Here is a 23062-nt window from a genome sequence, read left to right as displayed (position 1 = left end):
TCACTTGAGTGAGCGGCCTAACATTATCGCCCCACACTTCATTTTCCAACAGGAAATTGTTCGTTCTCGGCATTTCTGCAACTATTCCCCAGGGGATCAGAGCCCCGTTTTGTGGAAAGAAGGAAGAATTTCCGTGTACAAGCACCTTCTTTGCATCAAGCCCTCACTTCTGAAGTCAAGGACCATCTCGTGTAAACTCTGATTCACACAAGATGCTTGCTAATTATTATAGTATTCTGGATTGATACATCTTACAACAAGGGGCACACACAGCTTCAAAACACCTCAAAGGAAAAATGCAAAACAGTCATTATGAATTTCTTTTATGCATTGCAGCGGAGATGACTATTTCTGGGGGAAACGGACTTGTCCTGTATAATTTCTGTAAACGTCACCTACGTGCCCTTTGCTGTTCAATGCATCCACCTTCTCAATCATGATTGTAACATGAAGCGACTCGTGCACAAAACTAACTAAACCAAACTTTGTTCCGTTCCACATTTGTACAAAATGTATAAATTTTTAATCGCAAATTATTCTTAATAGTTTACATACGGAGTATGTTACATTATGGTACAGATTTGATGTCCACGGACAAGCATACAATAAAAATATGCATGGCTGCCGTAGTACAATAGCAAGTAACAAAACTGGTAACAAAATAACATCGACAGTCCCTTCACAGAGGTTAAGTACGTAATGTTTCTACTCAGAACACTAAAGAATACATAACTTGGTAAACGACGCACCAATGTGATCACATAGTTGGAGTAATGAGTACTATTCTTATGCATGCGTATTTAGGCAGTTTGGATGGAAAGATCTTAACACCTCACCGCTTTGCAAAGGGGCCTTAGGCCTACAATGTCCACTACATCGACAAACTGATTGGATAAAATCGACACTTTTACCTTTCTTTTCAACGTGTCTGTTTCCTAAAGACTTACTCTATACTGGCCTCAATCCATTAACATATCTCCGTGGTATGAGATAAATCCTACAAATATTATTCCCGTTACAGTTTTTGTCAGCGTAGTCAAATGGATTCCACGATATGAATATGCACATAATTTGTCGTAATTAGTAGACATAGGCTAGGCAGGCTTTTCATGTGCCCAAACTTCATATCAAAGTACTTGTGGCTTTGGTTTTCAGAGTCAAATATAAATTGTTCGTATGGCTGTCTCCAGCTCGTTCAGAAATGCATACAATGTCTCCTACAAAATTCCAATAAACCAATTTCACTGTCAACGTGTACCCAGTATCCTGGCTGAAGTTATCTCTGAATAGCGACCCACCAGGTGACCAAAACTTAAAAACTGCGCCTGAGGTACGCTTTGGACGCAGCCTGATATCACACATTATTCGATCTGTTTAATCAAACTGCACGGTGTTCAGGATAGGAGCGCACCAAAACCTCTTCCACCGATGAGATGTTCGCAACTTACCTCAAAACGAAAGTAATACCACTCAAGACATGACCTACCAGTCCTTGGTTTAAGGTAATGAGTAGGCCAACAGCCAATTAACATACACCTGTTGCTGGACATCAGAAAAAGAGCAATACTTCTAATAGTTCTCCAAACAATAATAAACCTGTAAAATTAATCCAAACATACTCAGAATGCGTAGTTTTATCTCTGCCTTTCCCAATATCGATACGTCAGATAAAATACCAACGCCGCAAGCGTCTTAAGTACTGTGAATACAAATTCTTCCTGCAGTAGCAAGACCATGAATACTGCCAGGAATCTCAAATTTTCTCTCTCAGCGAGGATCACCTTAGTCTGGTTACTGTCGATTATCTAATATCACAGGTATCAACTGCTCATTCTGACAGCATCCCCTGAAGGCCAGACATGGACCCTGTCAAAAACTAGGACTAAAACAATCTGTCTCACAATGTCAGGGTGTTACACAAGATTTCCAGAATCCAATTAATATGACCGATGAATCAGCCTTCTGAAATCTGAATAATTTCGACAACATGATTTCCAGCTTATCGCAGTATATAGATGTACATGAAGTTTGTATGGTGAAAGATGCTGTGAATATTGTGCAATGATATGGCCAACCATGGTACCATGGACACAAAAATGGGGCAGAGATAACATTCTTGAATGTGCAGCATAGATAATTATGTACATAATTTGGCATATTTTCCATAAATTATCTGTTCTTACCCTTGCAAAACATGGTCTAAATCTACCTTCCCCGTTACTTAAAACAATTTTCTCGTTTATCAAAGGAATTTGGAAGCATGCCGCGCATGTTGATATTACATTTTCAAAATGCACCTCTCTATTGCTATATTAAAATGGCACTGTTAAAACATTGTTAAAATTGACAGAACTATAACAAAAGTACAAACGCATGTAGTAAACGCTGAATACAGGTTAGGCAACAACAAATTAACCTTCACGAAAACTCCAGAAACTGCCATCTTGGGAGATATTTTTTTCAACCATAACTTAACTTGAACTGAATATTACAGGTTTCGAATAAGGTTGCATGGTATTTTGAAAATAAGGTACGAGATGGATTCGATTGAAACAGATTGAACTTTTATGCCGAGTACTTCCCATGTTTACAAATCAATCATTTATGTCATGGAATGATCAACATGAAGAAACAAAATCTGTTTCGGTGGGCTATCAGAGAAACCAGAGTGTATGTTGGATCATTTTGGTCTGATTGGATATGTATCTGACTGGGTTAAGGATGGGTTTTGCATCTTCTTGTTTTTTTCAAAAGGTTTACATTGTATGTTTTAAATATATTCAATATTCTTAAACTCTGTTTAAATATTTACATTATAATACACCGTGAGATAAAACACTTCCACTTCTAACATACCCGCACGTTTGGTTGATCGTGGACAATCCAGGTCAAAGGACATTCAGTGAGGTCAAAAGTTCATGAACAATGTCAAAGGTCATTTCAACGATACACTGGATGAATTTTGTGTACATGATACAAAGATTATTTTACAGATTACAGGTACAGGGCGTACTTTGCATAAAAAGAAAATCAAACTGAAAAGTAATACAAAATATATACTTTTGATGAGGTATAAATACTAAAACGGAATAAAAACCAGAAAGAGTCCTTTGTACAAACAGAAATAAAAGTAAGTAAAAATGGTCTAAGGACGTGAAACCTGATTGTCAACTGAATTCTTCACAGCGAACTATTTAAGTCGCTGCTCAAGATAAAAACAGAGAAAAGAGACTTGTGGTAAGTGGAATACAATGGTAGTCTCCCCAACAGAGAGAGAGGCAGGACTCAGACCACATCCGTGTCTTGATTCTAGAGTTATGTTGGCGTCTTCTGGTTGTGAATGCCTGAGCATGTGCGGACACCAGACTCTGTCGTAGCTCTTCCAGAGGACTTCTTTCATTGGCTTCTGTGCATTTTTCATCATGTCAATATTGAAGGATCACAGCAGGTGGGTCATTTGTTACGATCACATATGAAAGTCACGGCCACAGGTGGAAATGACAAGTGCAGCTACTGAAGTCCCTGGACACACTGTGGCATTCAATTGTTACCAAAACTTCTCTTTTACCGAACGCGACTGTTGGGGGGGGGTTACTTGTGTGAGGAGCAGACAAACTTGTCCACAGCACCTGCGCTGTGCTTATGTTGAATGAATGGAAATTGAGACTACATCCAACATAGGCTTTCATTGGCTATGGCTACAGCTCTGCACTGTAGATTGTCAGTGGTGAAATTAAAGCCACAGCCACAAAATAATCGATTCAGATGTGGCTTTTGTATTAGCACAGTCGACAACTGCAGCCATGCCTTGGAGACTGACGAACCTGTCAGCGGCAGATGGAGATAAGTACTGTTAGATGAAGTCCTGTCAATGTTTGTGGTTGAAGATGACAGGGGTGTCAAGTACTGACATGGAGGAATACAGAGATGGCATGAAGGGCTAGTGTTGTCCACGATGCCAATTCCAAATGAATACAAACCCTGATAGATACTGGTAAAGAATTTCCAGAAGTCCGCACTTCCCCGTTGGTTGCCATCATGTCGAATCCGTGGCTGGGGAGGGCGGAGGTGGGTAGGGATTGAAGAAGCTCCTCTCCGTCGACGGAGAGGGCGGGCAACTCTCGTAGTTATTGTCCGACATGATCGGCGTAGGGGGAGGCGGGTACGGCTCCGGCTCATACGCGACGTCAAAGTTCGTCACGTTGGTGTAATACTTGTTGCCACGTTTCCGGCGCGTGGCGTGGTGCTTCTGGTGGTGCGGTGTCTTGACGTAAGGCTCGCTGTCCTCGCAGAAGTCAGTGCTGCAAGGCGTGGGTGGAGGTGGGATGTTGCGCATCTTGTAATGTCTACGAAGAAGAAATATGTGGGTAAGTAACGCTGAAGTCATTCTTGCATGTCTTTACTATTCAGGACTTATTACATGAAACATCAGAGCAACCCTTCCTAAAGCTGAGCGATGAAAAGACTGCTCAGCAAAGATTTGTGATGAGTACATTTCAGCTGGGAATGGGTCACACAAAATACTGACTGCATGACAATTGTCTAGCAACCTGTTCTTACTATGCTTTAAGAATTCCCCATCATTCTGAAGGCCTTCAGCCTGTAGAGCTTAGCTACAATGAAATTTGTGACCTGCCATGGCATAATGAGGAACGATCCCCATTTAGGAATATGAGAATAAGAGAGAATATGAGAATATTATGAGAATACGGAGAAAGGAATGGGCTTTCCACATTTATACTCGTAGGCAACTCCGCTCCGAAAATACAACGCTAGAAAGATGACGGGAAACATTGCTGTGGTCAAAACTGCCTTTTGAGAAATACGGCATTGAAGAAATCCAGTACAGCTTAGCCACAATAATATTTCACAAATGTACGCAATTAGGTAGAAGTTAATCTTTATATACACCCCCATGGATTTGGAGAATTCTGAAATTTCACAAAAATAAGCAGTTACGTTTTAATCTGCTAAGACATCAAATCATCAAACGTCTGATGGCAATTTGTAGAAAAGTATAAATCTGTCTCTGGCTATGCCAACATTCACAAGACTTAGTTTTCCAACATTTTATTGGCACTCTAACAATACTGAACTGCTTCGACAATGTGCCCCACTCATCCTGAAAACTTTCTGAAAAACCCATGATCTAGGATTCTTCCATTCACTTGGCTTTTGAAGGGTATTGCACAGCACTCACCGATATGATCTACTGGTTGATGGATTCTGAGGTGGGTAGTACAAGTCGGCCATACACTGGGAACGATCGGTGACAGGACTCGGCGGTGGATTCAACGTCTCCTTCGGGTAATTACTGTTACCGGAAACGCTCATCTCGGAGCTACAGGACGAGGCGCCAGTAGGGTGAGCACGCTCAAACAGACCTCCACAGCTGCTGCTGCTGCCGCTCTTGCCGTTGGCACAGCTGTGAAGGTTGGTGGATTTCAAGTTGCTGCAGCGAGCTGATCCTAGAAATCATACACAACAACCAAACCTTGTGAAAATCGCCGAGCCTTCTTCAGCACTTTTTTCTTTTACAAATGTAATCAGAACGGTTCTCAATCCTCCAATTTCAATATGATGTTACACCCACCACTGGGAGTTAGGGTTACGTTTTCTACAGCATGGGGACATCTATTAAGAATGTCTCCAAGTCTATTACACGTAAATCTATCCAAATTCATTGAAAACACAGTCTCCTACCCTACTGACTGAGACAACATCGAACAGATACAGCAAATGCTAATTACTTCTGAGGAGAGTTCAAGGTTTTTGATGCACTCGGTCGACAGAGGCCTAGAGATGCCATCTCAAAGAGATGGTGACATCTCGGGCTGGGTTTGCCTGAGATACCAAGGTTCATCTTGGAATGACAGCATCATTGACGTACTGTGCTATGTAAATAAGACGATTTGATATGGACCTCTATCATGGGGCAGCCATCTTGCTTTCCTACCATTCAAAGCAATGTAACCAAACTGAGGCTGGACGGAAAAATAGTCTGTTCCCTTTTATCAATATGTGAAATTGTTTTATTATTGCCAATGGGTCTACAGGGAACAAGACAAACATGGCAGCATCATGATAATGGTCTATATTGAGAATGCCGAAAGTACCCCACAAAGGTGTGATATTTATTAAAGTTGGCAAGACTTCCGGACTGACCTGAGAGGTATTTACTAGACGAGTCTCGTCCACCCAGCTGGTTGACCATCAGTACCGTGGAGTACTGACCATTATCTACTGCCCCTCGGCCAGCCATGCCCCCTTGTGCAGTTCCACATCGGCAGTGACGGAAGATAATGATTAGACCAATGATGATGAAAATGACAAAGATGAGAGCCACGATGCTTCCTATCACAGCGCCGGACATTTCAGGCGGTTTGTTGATTGTTGGAGTTTCCTGCGGATTTTCATCTGAAACAGAGACCATAAACATCACTGAGCGTCAAAGGTATAAAAGTTGAACATGACAATGAGAACCATGCATTTGTGGATACTTGTTGATGACCGAAACAACCAAAGCCCTGGAGGCCTGCTGCATTTTAAGGCCATTTGAGGTTTTCTTGTTTGGCTTCAGTGACTACTTTGACTCGGGCAAGATGTAGAGTTGTCAATTCTGTCTAATATACTTGACAATTATTTTCCTCAAGTCAGCAGATTTTTTACTTCTCCCAAAGGTACACAAAAATGAAGGAATGTGTTCGCTCCTTACTCCATGAACAGTGTGTGACTTCAATAGAGACCGAATCACCACTGGCGAGCCTAGGCTACTCACCACTGGCGAGCCTAGGCTACACACCACTGGTGAGCCTAGGCTACTCACCACTGGTGAGACTAGGCTACACACCACTGGTGAGCCTAGGCTACTCACCACTGGTGAGACTAGGCTACACACCACTGGTGAGCCTAGGCTACTCACCACCGGCGAGACTAGGCTACTCACCACTGGCAAGCCTAGGCTACTCACCACTGGTGAGACTACTTACCACAGTTCTTCTCATCGCTGCCATCGTAGCAATGTCTGACCCCATCACACGTTGGATTCTCCACATCCACACACTGCTTGTTGACGCATTCATACTGGTTGGCACGGCAGGGAGCCGTACAGTACTGCTCGTCCGAGTCATCCGAGCAATCGTTCTTGGAATTGCAGCGAAGCACCATATCAATACACTGGCCATTGTCGCATCGGAACTCGTTAGGCTTGCAAAATGCTGAGAAGAAAATCATAAAACCATCATCAGAGACCATGAAGTTGCAATAAGGCAACAGGTAGAAATTTGGAATCCAGCATCTTGACTTCAGACGGAATGCAGTAGTCGGTCAACTTACGGCAATCTTCTTCATCACTGTGGTCATCGCAATCAAAGTCGGAATCACATCGCCACGACAACGGAACACACAGGTTACTGTCAGACACACAGGTAAATTCCTTGGTAGAACAAGTGGGCGGATCTGTAGAGAACAAAATGCAGCCCAGTAATCAACGGTTTGTGACAACAGCGGGCAAAGAACTAGAAGATGACCCAAGCTGCACTACGTTTACACTTTGCTATGTGTTCAGTATTACAAATCCAGTTGTAGATCAGAAATAATCAGGAATAACAACTTCCTTAAAGAGTTGACCTGAGACACAGAAAATATATTTGCCTACCTCCACATGTACTCTCGTCTTCTTGGAGAACCAGGTCAAGAGGACATGAACATCGTGATTGGCCGTCACCCATAGCGATGCAAATGTGAGAACATCCGCCGTTGTCATCTATGCAGGGGTGGTCAGCTGTGAAGACAGAAGAACAGTTCCATTGTATTTGCATTGGGAAAGAATGAAGATTTAAATAAAAGGTAGCTCAAAATTTTACCCTGACGTACCCCTATAAAAACACTTGAACCTTGTGAAACCATGAGGTTAACCTCAACGTGGCACCTGCTTAATTTTGCTTCATCCGTCTAGAACAGGTGCAACTCAGGTTAAAACTCCATGTGGCCTCATCTCTCTAAAGCTGACTGTAATTCAACACCTGATGCCATCTGAATTTCAAGGCTTCAGGAATGCATGAGCCCAGCACTGGTAACTCTGCACAAGATCTGGCGTTCAACTTTTGAGCATACAGATGTATCAAAAACAGCAACAATAAAGTTGGGTTGGAATCAGGAAGGTTCACTGTGAAACAGGTCCCAGTGATTTAAACAGTGTGTCTTGGATTTCTCGGTATGATATGACTGACCTTGTAGCGGCATCCCAACTGCCTGTATGTCGGTCAGGTAACTCGTCTCTCCTTGTATTCGCACCCATCCACTACCGGAATACTTGTTGACCCTGGCAATGATCTCAGCCTGTCTGTCTACCCAATAAAGGTGATCACCCAGCACTGCTAAGCCCTTGGGGAGTAGGATATGGTCCTCCACAAGGGTGCGACGATCTGAGCCTAGGGTGGAGAAGAACAAAAATGAAACCTGCTGAAAACCTACACCTGATGTCTGTTCTGTGCCTTCCCGTCATCAATCATGGAGTGTACTTTGTCAGATCACATGCTCTACAGGTATCCACCTCCGGTCATTCAATAAACTCAAGGTCCAAAAGTGTGACATTTTTGTGTCGCTGTCACACCTGACCTATGTCATGTGACATGAAAATACCACGGAAATTGATTTCAAACTATTTCTATTTGTTTGCCAGGTAATATGCATTAATTCATCACTATTGGAAATTTGAAAATGTGTTCTGAACTTTAATGCAAAATAATGTGTCAGATGTGACTGAGACAAAAAAGGACCACTACTTTATAGAAAGACCCACCTCTCAATCCTGACTTGTACCTCACAGTCTACTGAAGTAAACTGTGCAGCTTCATTCTAAGCCACTTCAGTTTTTCAAAAACTCATTTAGAGAGTGTAAACACGAATAGGATAACCATCCTACTCATCCGTAGGACTTGTGACTGGCCTTGTGACTGGCCTTGTGACTGGCCTTGTGACTGGCCTTGTGACTGGCCTTGTGACTGGTCTTGTGACTGGTCTTGTGACTGGTCTTGTGACTGGTCTTGTGACTGGCCTTGTGACTGGCCTTGTGAAAGGGCTTGTGACTGGCCTTGTGACTGGCCTTGTGAAAGGGCTTGCGACTGGACTTGTGACTGGACTTATGACACTGCTGTTTTCCCGCATTAGGACAACAAACACAACGTTTCATCTGTAAAGGAAAGAAACCTACCATCGATGCAGAATATTGCATGCTGTGTATCTGTCCACCTTGTCTTCGTTAAATTCTCCACCTAGTCTTCTTGGTAACTTACCTGAGATATGTGCACTTTCAATTCTCTTCAGCATGGTGTCCACCCAAAACAATGTCTCGCTGGAAGGGTCAGCAGTGATCGGTCCTAGTTCGCCCAGGTTCACACTGAACAGGACAGTGTGCTCCGTGCCGTCGTAAGATGCTCGCTCTATCTTGTGCTGTGTCCGGACGACGTTGGTCCAAAACATGAGGCTGTTGGCATAAGCAAAGCGAAACTGGAATTAATGTCCGAAGGAAAATTTAAGGGCTACTGTAACCCCTGACCACTATGTTAAAAGGCATTCCTGAAACTATTGCACCTACCCAGGCAAACAACACTAACATTCATAATACTCGATAGCACCAGTAACGCAATCTTGTCAAGTCCATCATATGTCTGGTCAGAAGTAACGGTGATCAGCAATGACAAAGCAGTAACCGACGTTTGATATAATGACCTGTAATGAACATAACAACAAGACTTGATCATGTGACGTGTTTTTGTGACGTTACTTCATCTTACCCTTTTTCAGGAATCAGTGCTATCGCCCTCGGCTTCTGATTGTCGTCTCCTTTGACCACGCCAATCGGCGTTCCATCCAGCCGAGTTATCCGTATCGTATTGGTCTCTGAGCAGGTCCAGAACATCATGCGTGTGTAGGGATCGATGGCAAGATCGTAAGGGTTGTACACAGGTGGATCGCCGGAGTTGGGAATAAAGACTTCAGGCTGTGGAATCAATACAATGATTGAGTTCTTTTGACTGTGTACTAAGGCTTTGGTGTTTATTGCAAACAGGGCTGGTTCAAATCAACTGGCTATGGCTAGGAGTATTACACATGTCAATAGGAAATAACTGACGCTGCTAGCCACAGACCGATTGCACCTGCTAAGTCATGTGACCTATAGTGGGTATCAAATATCAACAAACACGGCGTCCACCAAAAGCAAAGTGTTTGATAAGTATCATTTATCAAAAACAGAGTCAACGGAAGGCACTGTACTTAGACTACTGATGTGCTGGGTACTGTACCGTAACTTGGCTTTATTGTTTGTAAACAACACTAAAAACACACATTGCTATGGGGTCGATACCCACTACTGGTCACATGCAATCGGTCTATTGGCTTCCATAGGTGCACACACTACTACCAGCCACATCCACAACTTTAAGACAGAGTCTACGGCTGGTAGTATTACACAGGCCTATGGAAAATTACAGCAGCCACTAGGCTGTAGCTTCCACAGAAACACTGGTAAAACTAGCCACATCCACAACTTCGTTGGACAGTCTAGCAGGTAACTAATTACCAATTTAGCCAACAGCAGATATACCAGGCACGAAATTGGACAGAGGGGTACCCCCAACAAGTCCAATCCCTCTACACACTCCAGCCTATTGTCACTTAACACATCCCCCCAATGTCTGAAAAGAATTCCTGAGATACCAGTATAACAACGACCAACACAAAGGCAGGGGGGGCGTTCTCTGTCTGATAGTTTGCTTCATATGATAGCAGGTGCGATATCCAGAAGACCCTGTTGACAGACAGACAAATAAGAAAAGCCTCACCTGTACGCCGTTGTCATACGATCTCCGTACGGTGTTGGCCCGGGTGTTGATCCAATACACTCTCTTCTCTTGGGCGTCGTATTCAATCGCTCGGATGTTCTTACGAGAGTTGTAGATGGGCAAGACAACGTCAGGACTGTTTCTGTAGTCTACCGCCATGCGACTGATGGTGTTCTTCTGACTGAAGAGAAGAAATCTGTCTGGAGCTGCAAAGGGGGGGGGGAAAACAAAATCAAATGTCGCCATGGAATTCCCAAAATATTCACACTCAATTTTGAATTTACTTTATCACCGCATACATCAAACTGAAATAAAGTTGTAAAATCTTAAAACATTTAGAACACTGCAAAATTGTTCTTAATGGACCATTATTATTTTTCTAGATACAGTAATTTTTTAACTGTACAATCACAAGCAATGCTGTCCTTCGGTCATGATTTGTGTTTTTAAATACAACGAATGAACGAAACCAAATTGGAATTCTCTTTCCTTTTGGTCATTTGTTCAGCGTTGGAGACTTACGTGTGCATGTCTGTCCATCTTCATTCAGCGTATAGTGGGTAGGGCATTGACAGACATAATCCCACTCTCCTGTGGTAACGTTGGGATGTGACAGGCAGAGAAACTGACATCCTCCATTATTAACAGCACATTCGTTCCATCCTACATGGACAAAACAAAATCACACACCATCTTATCAGTCAGCACTCCACTGCAGTCCAGCATCTCTCCTCAAGATGACCAGAGCATCCTGGTCCAAACGTCCAGTCGGTTTCTCTCACAGCAACCACTCTTTAAAGAGGAGATCAATTTCATATGGTGTTCCCACAAAATAACAGTCTAAAACAAAGACTAATTAAGATGAGAACTGCACTGCTTGGCATTCTGTCTCATGGTCCCAATGTTATTGAACTGCTCAGCGGAAAATACCCCTCACCAATATTCTGGGCTCAGGAAATATGACACCAACCAAAAATATAGATAAGAAGCATAATACGGCACATTATCACAGAACAAATCTATGACGAGACAAAGACTGACACATATATTTCAAAGATGGAACAAGGCAGACGACCTTACCCGATTGTCTGGAAGAATGGAAGACTAGGATGTCCAAGACGTACTCCAAGCCATCTTGGATGAGTGTGCGGTTCAGCCCGTTAGTCTTGTTAGCTCGTTCAATACTCTGTGTTTCCCAGTCGGCCCAGTAGATGTAATCCTGGTACTGAGTCAGACCAAAGGGGTGGGGGAGATCGTCGGGGATGACACGACGTCTGCTACCACCTGAAAAAACAAAGAGCACAAATGCCTCAAGATTTAATGAATTTTATTCTATAGTCCAAAGCTCTATGTAGGGTGCTTATAGACCATCCGGAATCCTCCAAACTCCTCATCTATCAGGGGAACCGATGGAACTTGTTCTTAAAGGGGATATCAAATCAAAGGGAATGTTCAGAGCTCCATCTTCCTAAATCCTTCAACATCTTACAAAACCTCCAAACAAGAAGGCTCTGGTTAAGGACCAAGTGAGCTGATGTGGCATATGATGACCCCGACAGCACCTTCTGGCATCACACTTACCGAGAAGGTCAGCTGATTCGATGGTGTTGGTGTCCAGAGATGTCCAGTACAGCCTTCTCTCCAAGTAGTCTATGGTCAAGCCGTTAGCCCGGCCACCACGATAGATGACAGAACGATGTGTGCCGTCCATGTAGGCACGCTCGATCTGTGCCTGACCGCTGAAATCTGACCAGTACATATAGCTACAGGACAAAAAAAACAAAACAAACAAAAGCCATTGACCTTCTTGTATCTGCTAAATATCTATCCAAACTTATTACAGCTGTAATGAACTGTGGAACTGAAAATCACTGAATCACTTCTATCTTATTCCACAATTAGGAACAACCAAGAAAAGTTCTATGAGCCCCGAGCTGGACCAAGAGAGGGCGCAATTTTCCTAGCAACAGAAGCTCCTTTGGCGGGAACTGCACGTCACTGGTTCACAAACGACTGTGAAATGCATGCATTACTGGCACGTCACTACCAGCAAAATGAACACTCATGACCAACATGGCTCTTTTCATCCGATGAGGGGTGCTTCAGCTCAAGGCGGAACGAGTACCAAAGTGAATATGTCGAGTGCGCAGTTATGTGTATAAAGGGCTAGAATGACTCAGGTTTGGTACCTACCCTTCAGACGGGTGTAAAGCTATAGATCTTGGGGATTGTACTCTCTCCCAGACTAACACTCGTCTGGCTGAGCCATCTAGCCGTGCCACCTCAATCCGATCAGTACCCGTGTCTGAGAAGTAGATATTGTGAGCCACCCAGTCGATGGCCATGCCTTCAGGGAAACTCAGACCAAACTCAATGACATTCTCGATACCGCTGCCATTCAGAAAAGCTCGACTGATCGTCTGGATAAAAGAACAAAATTATCAGAATAAAAACTTGCCTTCAGTAATAAACATTCACATGATTATTCAAATATTCAAGCTGCCTTGCATTTTCAAACTTTTCTAAATGAGTCTGCAGTGCAGATCTTTAGATAAAACTTCCCTCTGCTAATGTTTGCGGTCAAAAATCACAGTAGTTCCCGAGCTTTTCAGACCATCTGACCAATGTTGGAGCCACCACACTTTTACTCTACTAAAATACCCAAACTAACCAAGCAGGACAGTTGCATGCTATTGAAATAGAGTTGTACTTTCTGATTGTGATTGTATTTTGCCTTAGGAATGATGTACAGAAAACTTTGAATGCGTCAGAATGACTTGGCTATGGCTTGAAATTACACACGAGTCTATGATCGCAGCTGCAGCCATTTCCTACACACTTGTGCCTAATTTTAATCCACAGCCAAACAATTCATACCTTGGCATCCATGTCACTCCAGTATATTCTGTTATCGTTGATGTCAAAATCCAACGCCCCTGCCTCCTTCACCCCAGTCAGAGGTATCTCAACATCGTTGTGATTGGTCTCTAGGGATATCCGGCGGATGTCGCTGGCCAATGAGAAGAGCAGGAAGGCTTCGGGAATGATGCAGGTGCGCTGGTCGGCTAGGAGCTCGTAGCCGATTGGACAAGAGCAGATGATGCTGGGTGGAAGGTAGAAACAGAGGTGACTGCAGCCACCGTTGTTAGTACCGCAAGGGTTGTGACCTGGATGGCGATGGAGGAAACAGGAGAGGTAATCACAGATGACTTAGGCTTGAGAAGCTGATGATGAGTTAGGATACAAACTGGGTTCTTGATCAAGTCTCACAAAAACTTGACAAAAGCTCATTGGGTACTAGTTGATCATATATTTATACTCGAATGATATGAATGATTTGATACCAGAACCGTTTCATCATTGCAGCTCTTCCTACACGTGGATCAGATGCCTTCAACAAATTAACAGGTGATTAGCACATTAACTGCATTGTTGCTAATCAATATATGGTGATTTATGACAGCTGGCATAACCAGTACCAAATTATAAAGACTGAAAATTGACCAATCAACTGACCATCTAATTGACCAACTAATTAGAGGACCCTACCTTGGACTTCTCTGACACTGCTGGCTGTCAGCCCCATAACATCTGATGTCTCCATAATCATCTGACGATCTTCTCCACTGTGTTTGTTGACTCTCTCGATGGTTCTCCGCTGCCAGTCAGTCCAGTAAATGTAATCACCTGAGGTTACAAAAACGACGAAATGTGATAACACATATGTACGGTTCTGTGCCATTTTGAAATTTACAATGGAACACGAAACTAAAACAATGCAAACTCGCCCATCACAAAGAACCTTGAATGTGGGCTCTAAATTAAAAAAAAGAAATTAACCCTAACCATTCTAAACCTTACAAGCATGTGCAAAATTTCAACGGTCAGATGAGATTTGAAATTTTCATGATGGAGGTAGCACCATGGATACATCCCTTTTGAGTGGTACTCAACTTTTCTGTAGTCTCCTTATGACGGACAGTGCATACTTTTCGAAATGTTGAGCACCACTGGTTCTTTTTGGAACCCCACATACTCAAAAAGAGACATGTCCATGGTGCAAGCGCATACCTATCTAGTTCATTTCAAAGGTCCATAGGGGTTAGGGTTAATCTTCTCTTGCAATTCTTTCCAGGAAAAAAATTGTTTCCAGCAAAAAGAAATCTAAGGCCACTTCCTCCTAAAATAATAAAGCCCCAATTTGTGAGTGGAGACAAATCACACCTCTTCACTTGTCTCTCAGGCACTGGCTGAACAGCGCCCTCAACAATCACCACATAGAGCTAATAAAAAAATTTCCAGTTTGCATTGTGCAAAACTCACCCAGCAGACTGAAACCGAATATATGCGGGATCTCGTTATCCACCAAGACCCTGCGATTGCTGCCGTCCATATCAACCACCTCGATCCTGTCCTCCTTCCCGTCCCCCCAGTAGATCTTGCCTTCCTGGTGGTCGATGGCGATACCATTGGGCCAGCTGATGGAGGTGTTGATGAGGACTGAGCGGCCAGTGCCATCCAGGTTAGCTTTCTCTATCTTAGGGATTTCGCCCCAATCACTCCAGTAGATCAACCTGTCAGTATGAGGATAAGACAGGTGCATCACACTTTGACGAAACCAGATTGGACATCACAAGTCACACAAGTCTGAAATCCCCAGTGAAATCTGATGAAAAGCCTGGTTTTACTTAATGCTAGTAGAATGAAAACTAAAGCACGACAACATCTAACTTCGGAGTGTACAGCAAACACTCAGTAAACAGTGTTATAATACACGTCAGGCAGGGCAAAAAAATTAATCATAACTTCTCATCGGACTTGACATCTGAATATTAATAAAGAATCCCCTCTTCCATGTTGCATTGGGCAGATATAAGAACCAGACATATACACGGTAAGTACCACTATGAATTCCTCTTCAAAACTTTTAGTCAGTTATGAAAAATCTCCAGGCCCTGTTTCACTTCAGCAACTGTTTATTTTCTAGAAAATCACACTTGTCCCCTTGCAGCATAACATCTTGGTGTGGAACCTACCCTGCCATTGGATCCACAGCAATTGCTCTTGGCTCGTCAAGACCTTCAGAGATCAGAACCTTTCTGGACGTCCCATTCAGTCGAGACACCTCGATCCTATCGGTACCCGTCACCGTCCAGTACAAGTTCCGTGCAATCCAGTCAATGGCGATACCTTCTGAATGGTCGATGTCTGATGTGACAATGTACTCACTCGCTGTAGGTCGCAAGACATGGGAAAATATATCAGACTACCAGAGAACAATGTCTTCTAACGTTTCTTTTTTAAAACCAGATTGACGTCCTTGACATGAAATTCTCAAGTCTACTATTGTTTGGCCTAGAATTTTTATGAGGATGAGACACTTTGCTCCAAAGTTCCCTGTACAGGTGCTTCTTTAATATGTCATTTCAACAGCAATGACAATCGCATCTGGAACAGTTAATAGGAATGATTCACATACATTAACTTGGGAAGATCATCAAGTCAAATCACAGTTCTCTATCTTTGCCTGTGAACACATCTTTGGCAGATGTTCTATGACAGGCCAATGGTCTGGTACCTGGACTTCCGAATATTCTGGCATGGAGTCACAACAAAATCCCTGCACATCTTACCGGATCCATCCAACTTAGCTCTCCTGATTGCCTTGACGTCATTATCTGTCCAGTAGATGAAGCCTTCGACGGGATCGTAATCAATGGCCACAGCGTGTTGGATATCCTCCAGCGGTACAATAATGTCGGTATAGTCTGGTGTGTCCAAGGAGATCTTACGGATGTCCCTACGGCGAGCCAGGATTAGGATTTCTTGCGCGCCTGAAGACACAACACAAAAATTACCACTCAGCACTCATAAATGACTTGGGTACTGTGTCCATGTCATCCTAGAGACACTGACAAAATTGGAGAGTTGTGTACTAATTTGTGCAAAATAAGTTAAAGGTGACGATTCTAACGCAACAGTGCCAATTTTGAGACAAAAATAACTTGCCTTTAACATGGCTTCTTTTACCCACATCAATCATTACCAACAACAACCAGTGTACTATTAAACTTTTTACTTTGAAGGCTTACACATAATGACATTAATCAAAAGTCCACAGGCAAATGTTAACACGTGCACATACTGTAAATGGGTACATGTAGGTTCAATTTTCCGTTTGGAAAGTGCCAAGTCAATACAATTTACAGCCCTTCGTATTAGGTTTTAACGACCAATTTCACAAAACACTGGTTACCCTTTGGCTCGCACTGCAAACACATTTACAGTCCTCTATCATGTATTACTAATGACCAATTTTGCCGCACTTCTGTGCTTAATGTTGCCATTAGTGAATTGAAATAGACGCATTTGTGAATTATCAATGACAGCCCGTTAGCCACAAGCTAATGGAAGCCAGACTGGTGATATCATCAGCAGCTAACTGACAGCAATATGAAGCCCAGAGAATACCGTCTCGATGCTCTACCGGTGTTTGGATATGGAGAAAATTGTCACTGAGCAGTCATGCAAGACCTCCATGTGGCTGGCCTGCTGGATGGTTGGCTGGTTGGCTAGATGGATGGTCGGCCGGCTGTGGTTTTGAATATCAATAATTGCTCGTGCAGATTGACAAGTTCAGTCTATAAAGCTACAGCAGTGTTGGATGGAGACTCAGCTTTGACAAGTGGAAGCTGGCTTTCCTTGAAAGCCTCATCTATTCATCAATAATGAATTGACCAACATAAACATACCACTGCTCGACAGATCAACATGAGAACCTGCCCGTTATACCCGTGCACAAACTTTAGCTCTTCATATGATCATTTTAACCGAGTAACACTTCCTCTACTATTCTTCATCTTGTGGTGTCTTGAAGCATTGTCCATCTACAGTGCAACAGTTATAACAAGGTACTTTACAAATTGGTTTCCAAACTGGGAAACAAAGACTTGGACTGAAAACTGCCCTTCTTATAAACATGATAAATTAAGAGTGCTCTTCTTATCGGTATTTGGCATTATTCCTATGCATGAATATTGGTTTTTCTCCACTGAAAATGACAAAAATAACTACCAAGAGGAAGTACAGTGCATATTCTATAATATATTGAAGTTACATGAGCTAACCTAATTGTCTGTCACATCCTTCGATGAACATCCTAGCGGTACATGTGCGTAACAGCTTGAACACTTTCCATTGCTCTTCAGTTCCATGCTGGGAATATATCAGCCCACATTTGGCTCTCTAATTTATGCCAACCAATTTCTGCACGTTAACCAGTTTCTGCACATTAACCGTGTCAAGAGCTCTCATATGGTTAGCATGAGCAGATGACTGGTGTCCTCAAAAGCCGGGGCGCCGAGCAATTACCACCGGTAACACACAGGCATGAGAACCCAAGAATGCCTCTTTAATGTCACCAGACAGGGGCACGTCTCAGGAGGCCCAACCATCAATAAGCTCTGATCCCTTAGCTTTGTGTGGTTAACAGCCACAGATGTGCCACCATGTACCAGTAATGGGGGAGATGGAGGATGGGGGGGCAGAATGCCACCCCTCTGATGCCTATCACCTGCAAGTGGAGGTCAACGCTTCCTTGCTTGCCAAGTCGTGAATGATGACATCCCACTCTGTGAACATGGGCCTCCGGAAATAAGGTCAGGATTTCATAGTTACCACAGCGCCCTCTAAGATCCAGGAAAGTCAGTGTTGTCGTGAGTGACCCATCACAAAGCTAGGCTACATATACATGTATGTAAACTAAAAGGCTGACTGCTGCAAACCAGAAAGTGTAACCTTACAGTGGAATTGAAGAATGAGATCGATAAAATAACCCAAATCAGAGGAAAGCCTACACGATCACATGCAACATGTGCATATTTATACATTAAACTTACATTAATGGACCAGTATGTCACTTTACAAGTCACCTGCAAACACTGCCTTGTACACTTTTACTCTAACCGGGTCCTAACACTGGGCTCTTTCTGGGAGATTTTGTTGATGTGTGAAGTTAACAAAAGGTAGTTTGTTCCAGCTGAACTTTGCCAGGTTTAGCAGGCTTCACACTTTTCTGGTGTTGGATTTTGTTGGATCCAGCACGATGCCTATGGAAAGCCTGAAAGCGGTTAGGGCACCGGTAAGTGATCATGCAAGCCCATGTACACTGTGTAGGGGCAACATTGGTTCTACCTTTACACACCGGCAGCCCGTGTACATGTACACTGCAAGGGCAACATTGGTTCTAATTTTACACACCAATAGCCCATGTACATGTACACTGTGAGGGCGACATTGGCTCTAGCTTTACACACCGGTCATGCCGGTAGCCCATGTACACTGCAAGGGCAACATTGGTTCTAGCTTTACACACCGGCAGCCCGTGTACATGTACACTGCAAGGGCAACATTGGTTCTAATTTTACACACCGATAGCCCATGTACGTGTACACTGCAAAGGCAACATTGGTTCTAATTTTACACACCGATAGCCCATGTACCTGTACATGTACACGGGCTATGGGCTACATCTACCATACATGACTGCACAGGCTCCACTTTTAATTTTTTTTGTGATGCACACCTCCAACTTTCTCTCTCTGGCCAACTTTCCCACACAGTCTGGCCCCATCATAGCCTTACCCAAATAAATCAGCCACATTCGCACATTGCATGGCGCGACGACAGACTGACAACGATTAATGGTGTTGCCCCACTCTCATGCATGTCAATGCGAGGGGGAGGGGGCTACTGGGACTTAGGGCCAGACATTGAACTCACACTTTATGCTGAGGGAGCAAAGGTGGCTGACTGTGGCCATAGTTGTGAAACGTCTTGGGGTTGGGTTCATGATGGCCAAAGAATGACGACGCGGCAGGCAGTGATTTTATGAACATTGACAACATTCTGCAACATTTTCCATTAAAATTAACAATTTTGAGTAAGCATTGAGGAATAGTGGCTATTTCTTCAACGAAACATGGTATTTGGCATTCGGGTATGTGTAGGTATCAGGTATCGGTAAGCCTACAATTGTTCCACACAAACATGCAAATTTTGACACAAACGCAAGAATATTCAAATTCAACAGAGCAACCATACAAATTACATGTGCATACAACATATTTCTTTTATACTAAACGAATGTATTTTGTCAAGAGTTATTCTCCACGGGAATGACACCAAACAAGACTTTACATGTGCCTGGCCTCACTCCAAACCTATCAATGATTTATGATGCCATCCAGCCAGCCAGAATGCCCAATCCGGTTCTCCAGCACAAACAATCCATACCCAAATAGACTTGACAGTTACTACAGGCCACAATCCTGTCAAGACTGGCTCTGGATTTTTTTTCCAGTCTCATTTCTTTCACCTCCTCAACCTGGCTCTCTGCAGCCTGAAATTTGCCCGTCTTGAAAGATTTGCACATGCTCAACATGTCAGGGATGCCAAGAGGCTGAGAAGTGTAGGCAATGGATTGAGTAACACAGGCTGGAAGGCAACTAGTAACACGTCATAAATTTTAACTGCTTTGTAAAATTGGCTCATTTGAATGCTTCAAATGGACCTGAAATATGCAGAAAAGCTTCCTCGGTCTTCAAAAAAAAAAATGTGACGAGTGCGATAACTGACCATTTGCAATTGATTTTGTGGATGTCTTCCCTGCCACTGAAGCAGGGAGGATTTCTACCATATCACAGCAGCATCTGCCTGTGTCCCGGTACAGTGCATTGTACCCGCAGTTTGAGAAAACAGGAGCATTGAACTGGATTTGGACACCCCACAGAAATTTCTGAAATTCTGAGGCCGCGTCGGCAGTCCTGAATCACAATACAAAACTTTTCACTTTTAACAACAGGTACCAGTAGAATCAGAAAAAACAGAATTCCATGGCTGAATTTTGGGTCATTACATCCTCATAAATTCAATCCTTTCCTAGAAACTGTCAACAGTTCCTGTTTTCATTGCCACAGACAAAAAAATGGAAAGGATAACGTTAGCATGTGCTGGCTGGGACCATGTTGATAAAACGTAGGTCCATGCCACCCATCAATCAATCAGCCCTCGTCATTCCACCTGCACCACATGCCACAGCTAACATGCTCATCAAACTGTCAAGTCAAATTGCTTTCGCACTGTGCACACACATAGCCTTGCTGGATATCTTTGACCATGAAATCTCACCCAGAGTGATGATTACAACACCTAGGTACATGTATGTTAATGTGGCCATAGATTCCCACTTAAAAGGCATTCCACTTCACACCAGTTCTAAAACCAAAAAGTACTCAAGAGAAGCAGCGAAGCAGAATCAGTCAAAGGACACAACATATTTTAACAGGGGACAAGATTTTCAAAGCAGCACAATTTGGAATGAAAATTTCTTTAACTTCACACCACCTTGTAACTAAATGAGGCTGGCGAAATTGGCGATTAGGCCTTGTAAGGATTCTTGGCTGTAAGATTAAAATTATTGAAGAAATCACATCCAAGCTGGCTCACTGCCACAAAGAAAACCAGCAAGAGATCTTTCTTTGCGGCTTGGTAAACTACTTCAGGCAAACCTACCGTTGGCGCAGGTCAATCTGTCCGACTGTAACCGCACCCCAGTAGGACAAGCACAGGCGTAGAAAGGAGGGTCTGGTGACATCAGACAGAGGTGAGAACAGCCTCCATTATTCACTGCACACAGTCTGGAAACTAATCGGGAGAAAAAGGAGACCAAATGTCAGAGGCGTCCTACAGAATATCCTGACTGGCTAAACACAAATCCAAGCAATGTGTTGTTTGTCCGGTCCATGCATGTTTTCCCTTTGTTTTGCTTGCATGCACACCCCCAAAACCTGGTTCTTAACCCTAACCCTCCCAAATCCTCCAAAGTCCTTTTCTGCAAAGTGGAGGAATTTGGAGGATTCAGGTGTATGGCAAAAGTGAATGGCTGATTTCAAAGGACGCCATGTGTGAAGGTCGTGGATTAGACCTTATGTTGCTTGTGCTTAGTGAAGCACAAATTCAGTTTGGTATTTCTTTTGAATCAACTGCACAGCTCAAGAGTGCCATTTGCAATGCCTCAACATAATGACAGGCATTGCTGGGGGATTTTGCCTCAACATAATGGATTTGTGCAGTTAGGCACACCTCCAAATGACATTTTCAAGAAATTTTGGAGGACTTTGGAGGACTTTGGCTGAATGCAATTTTTTCATGTAGACAACTGGAGGATTTCAGAGGGTTCAGGATGGTTTCCAGTAAAAAGCCAAGGGGATTAGGGTTAAACAACGCACCACACAAATACTCCCTCCTGACAGTGACCAGACTACCAGCAGCTTCTCAACTCTGAGATTTTGAAGATCACCATCTGTGTTCATGTCATGGACTTGTCCCACAGGACAAGAAATGCAATATTTACCTTCTTTGCCTCAAGGTTTAAACAGAGTACAAAACAGATGGCAAAACAAACAAGCTGCCATGATCAACTGTTTTCTGGCAAAGACAAGAAGAAACACCTGACTTAGGATGAAGGAATCTCTACTCCCTCATCCTTCCTTGCATTCAAGAGGAACTGGTTTCTTCTCCTACCTTCCTTCTGCCTCAAGGGGGAATAACTGTGAATATCCATCGGTGAGAACAGATCCTCATGCACCACTCTCAGGTTTCCACCGTCCATTTTATTACAAGCGTGTATTGAGTGCGTCTCCCAGTCGGTCCAGTACAGAGTGTCCTCAAACAGCGTCAGCGCAAAGGGGTGGGGCAGGGACCCCTGGAGCACCTGCTCCCGGTTCCCGCCGTCAAAGTTGCACCTGTGGATGTAGCTGTATTTGGCATCTGCCCAGTACAGCTTCGATGTGTCATAGTCTAACGTTAAGCCATTTGGCCAAAAGATGTTTGTGTCTATGATGACCTTGCGGTAATGTTCTGATCCATCCATACCGGCGCGCTCAATCTTGGGAATTTCTCCCCAGTCTGTCCAGAAAAGGAGCCTGTGTAAAGAAAATTATACAATATGATTAATTTGTATCCAGATTGCCAGTACGTGTTTGCAAGCCTCATGGAAATAGTTGCAAAAAAACCTGTGTTAAAGAGTCAAATCAAACAGTGCTTTCAATCAATTATGAATGTACTTCAACTTTCAAATTATACGGTAGGTCATGAATTGGACAACATCTGACATTAAAACATATCACACCAAAGCTTGAAGGGAGTAGAAATTT

The 23062-nt window shown here is 43.2% G+C and overlaps 1 protein-coding gene across 1 annotated transcript in view; it reads right to left on the bottom strand.

Annotated features, from left to right (window-relative positions):
* Positions 1-484: 484 nt before the first annotated feature.
* LOC110987701 (low-density lipoprotein receptor-related protein 6-like) overlaps positions 485-23062 on the bottom strand; it is a 35446-nt gene continuing 12868 nt past the window's right edge. Inside the window, exons 3-23 of the mRNA XM_022250680.2 lie at positions 22431-22831; positions 21420-21551; positions 16481-16681; positions 15884-16079; positions 15171-15421; positions 14397-14534; positions 13725-14014; positions 13041-13267; positions 12429-12610; positions 11928-12131; positions 11370-11510; positions 10848-11053; positions 9798-10003; positions 9297-9487; positions 8232-8432; positions 7658-7783; positions 7336-7458; positions 6990-7217; positions 6166-6417; positions 5201-5468; positions 485-4346 (exon numbers count right to left, since the gene is read on the bottom strand). Coding sequence (XP_022106372.1) covers positions 4037-4346; positions 5201-5468; positions 6166-6417; positions 6990-7217; positions 7336-7458; positions 7658-7783; positions 8232-8432; positions 9297-9487; positions 9798-10003; positions 10848-11053; positions 11370-11510; positions 11928-12131; positions 12429-12610; positions 13041-13267; positions 13725-14014; positions 14397-14534; positions 15171-15421; positions 15884-16079; positions 16481-16681; positions 21420-21551; positions 22431-22831 — 4474 coding nt within the window. The 3' untranslated portion in view covers positions 485-4036. The remainder of the gene's footprint in view (positions 4347-5200; positions 5469-6165; positions 6418-6989; positions 7218-7335; positions 7459-7657; positions 7784-8231; positions 8433-9296; positions 9488-9797; positions 10004-10847; positions 11054-11369; positions 11511-11927; positions 12132-12428; positions 12611-13040; positions 13268-13724; positions 14015-14396; positions 14535-15170; positions 15422-15883; positions 16080-16480; positions 16682-21419; positions 21552-22430; positions 22832-23062) is intronic.

Source organism: Acanthaster planci, linkage group LG20, assembly GCF_054643075.1.
Source record: "Acanthaster planci isolate LZ-2023a linkage group LG20, COTS_SCS, whole genome shotgun sequence".
Classification (NCBI taxonomy): Eukaryota; Metazoa; Echinodermata; class Asteroidea; order Valvatida; family Acanthasteridae; genus Acanthaster; species Acanthaster planci.
This window is presented reverse-complemented; position numbering and strand designations above follow the sequence as displayed.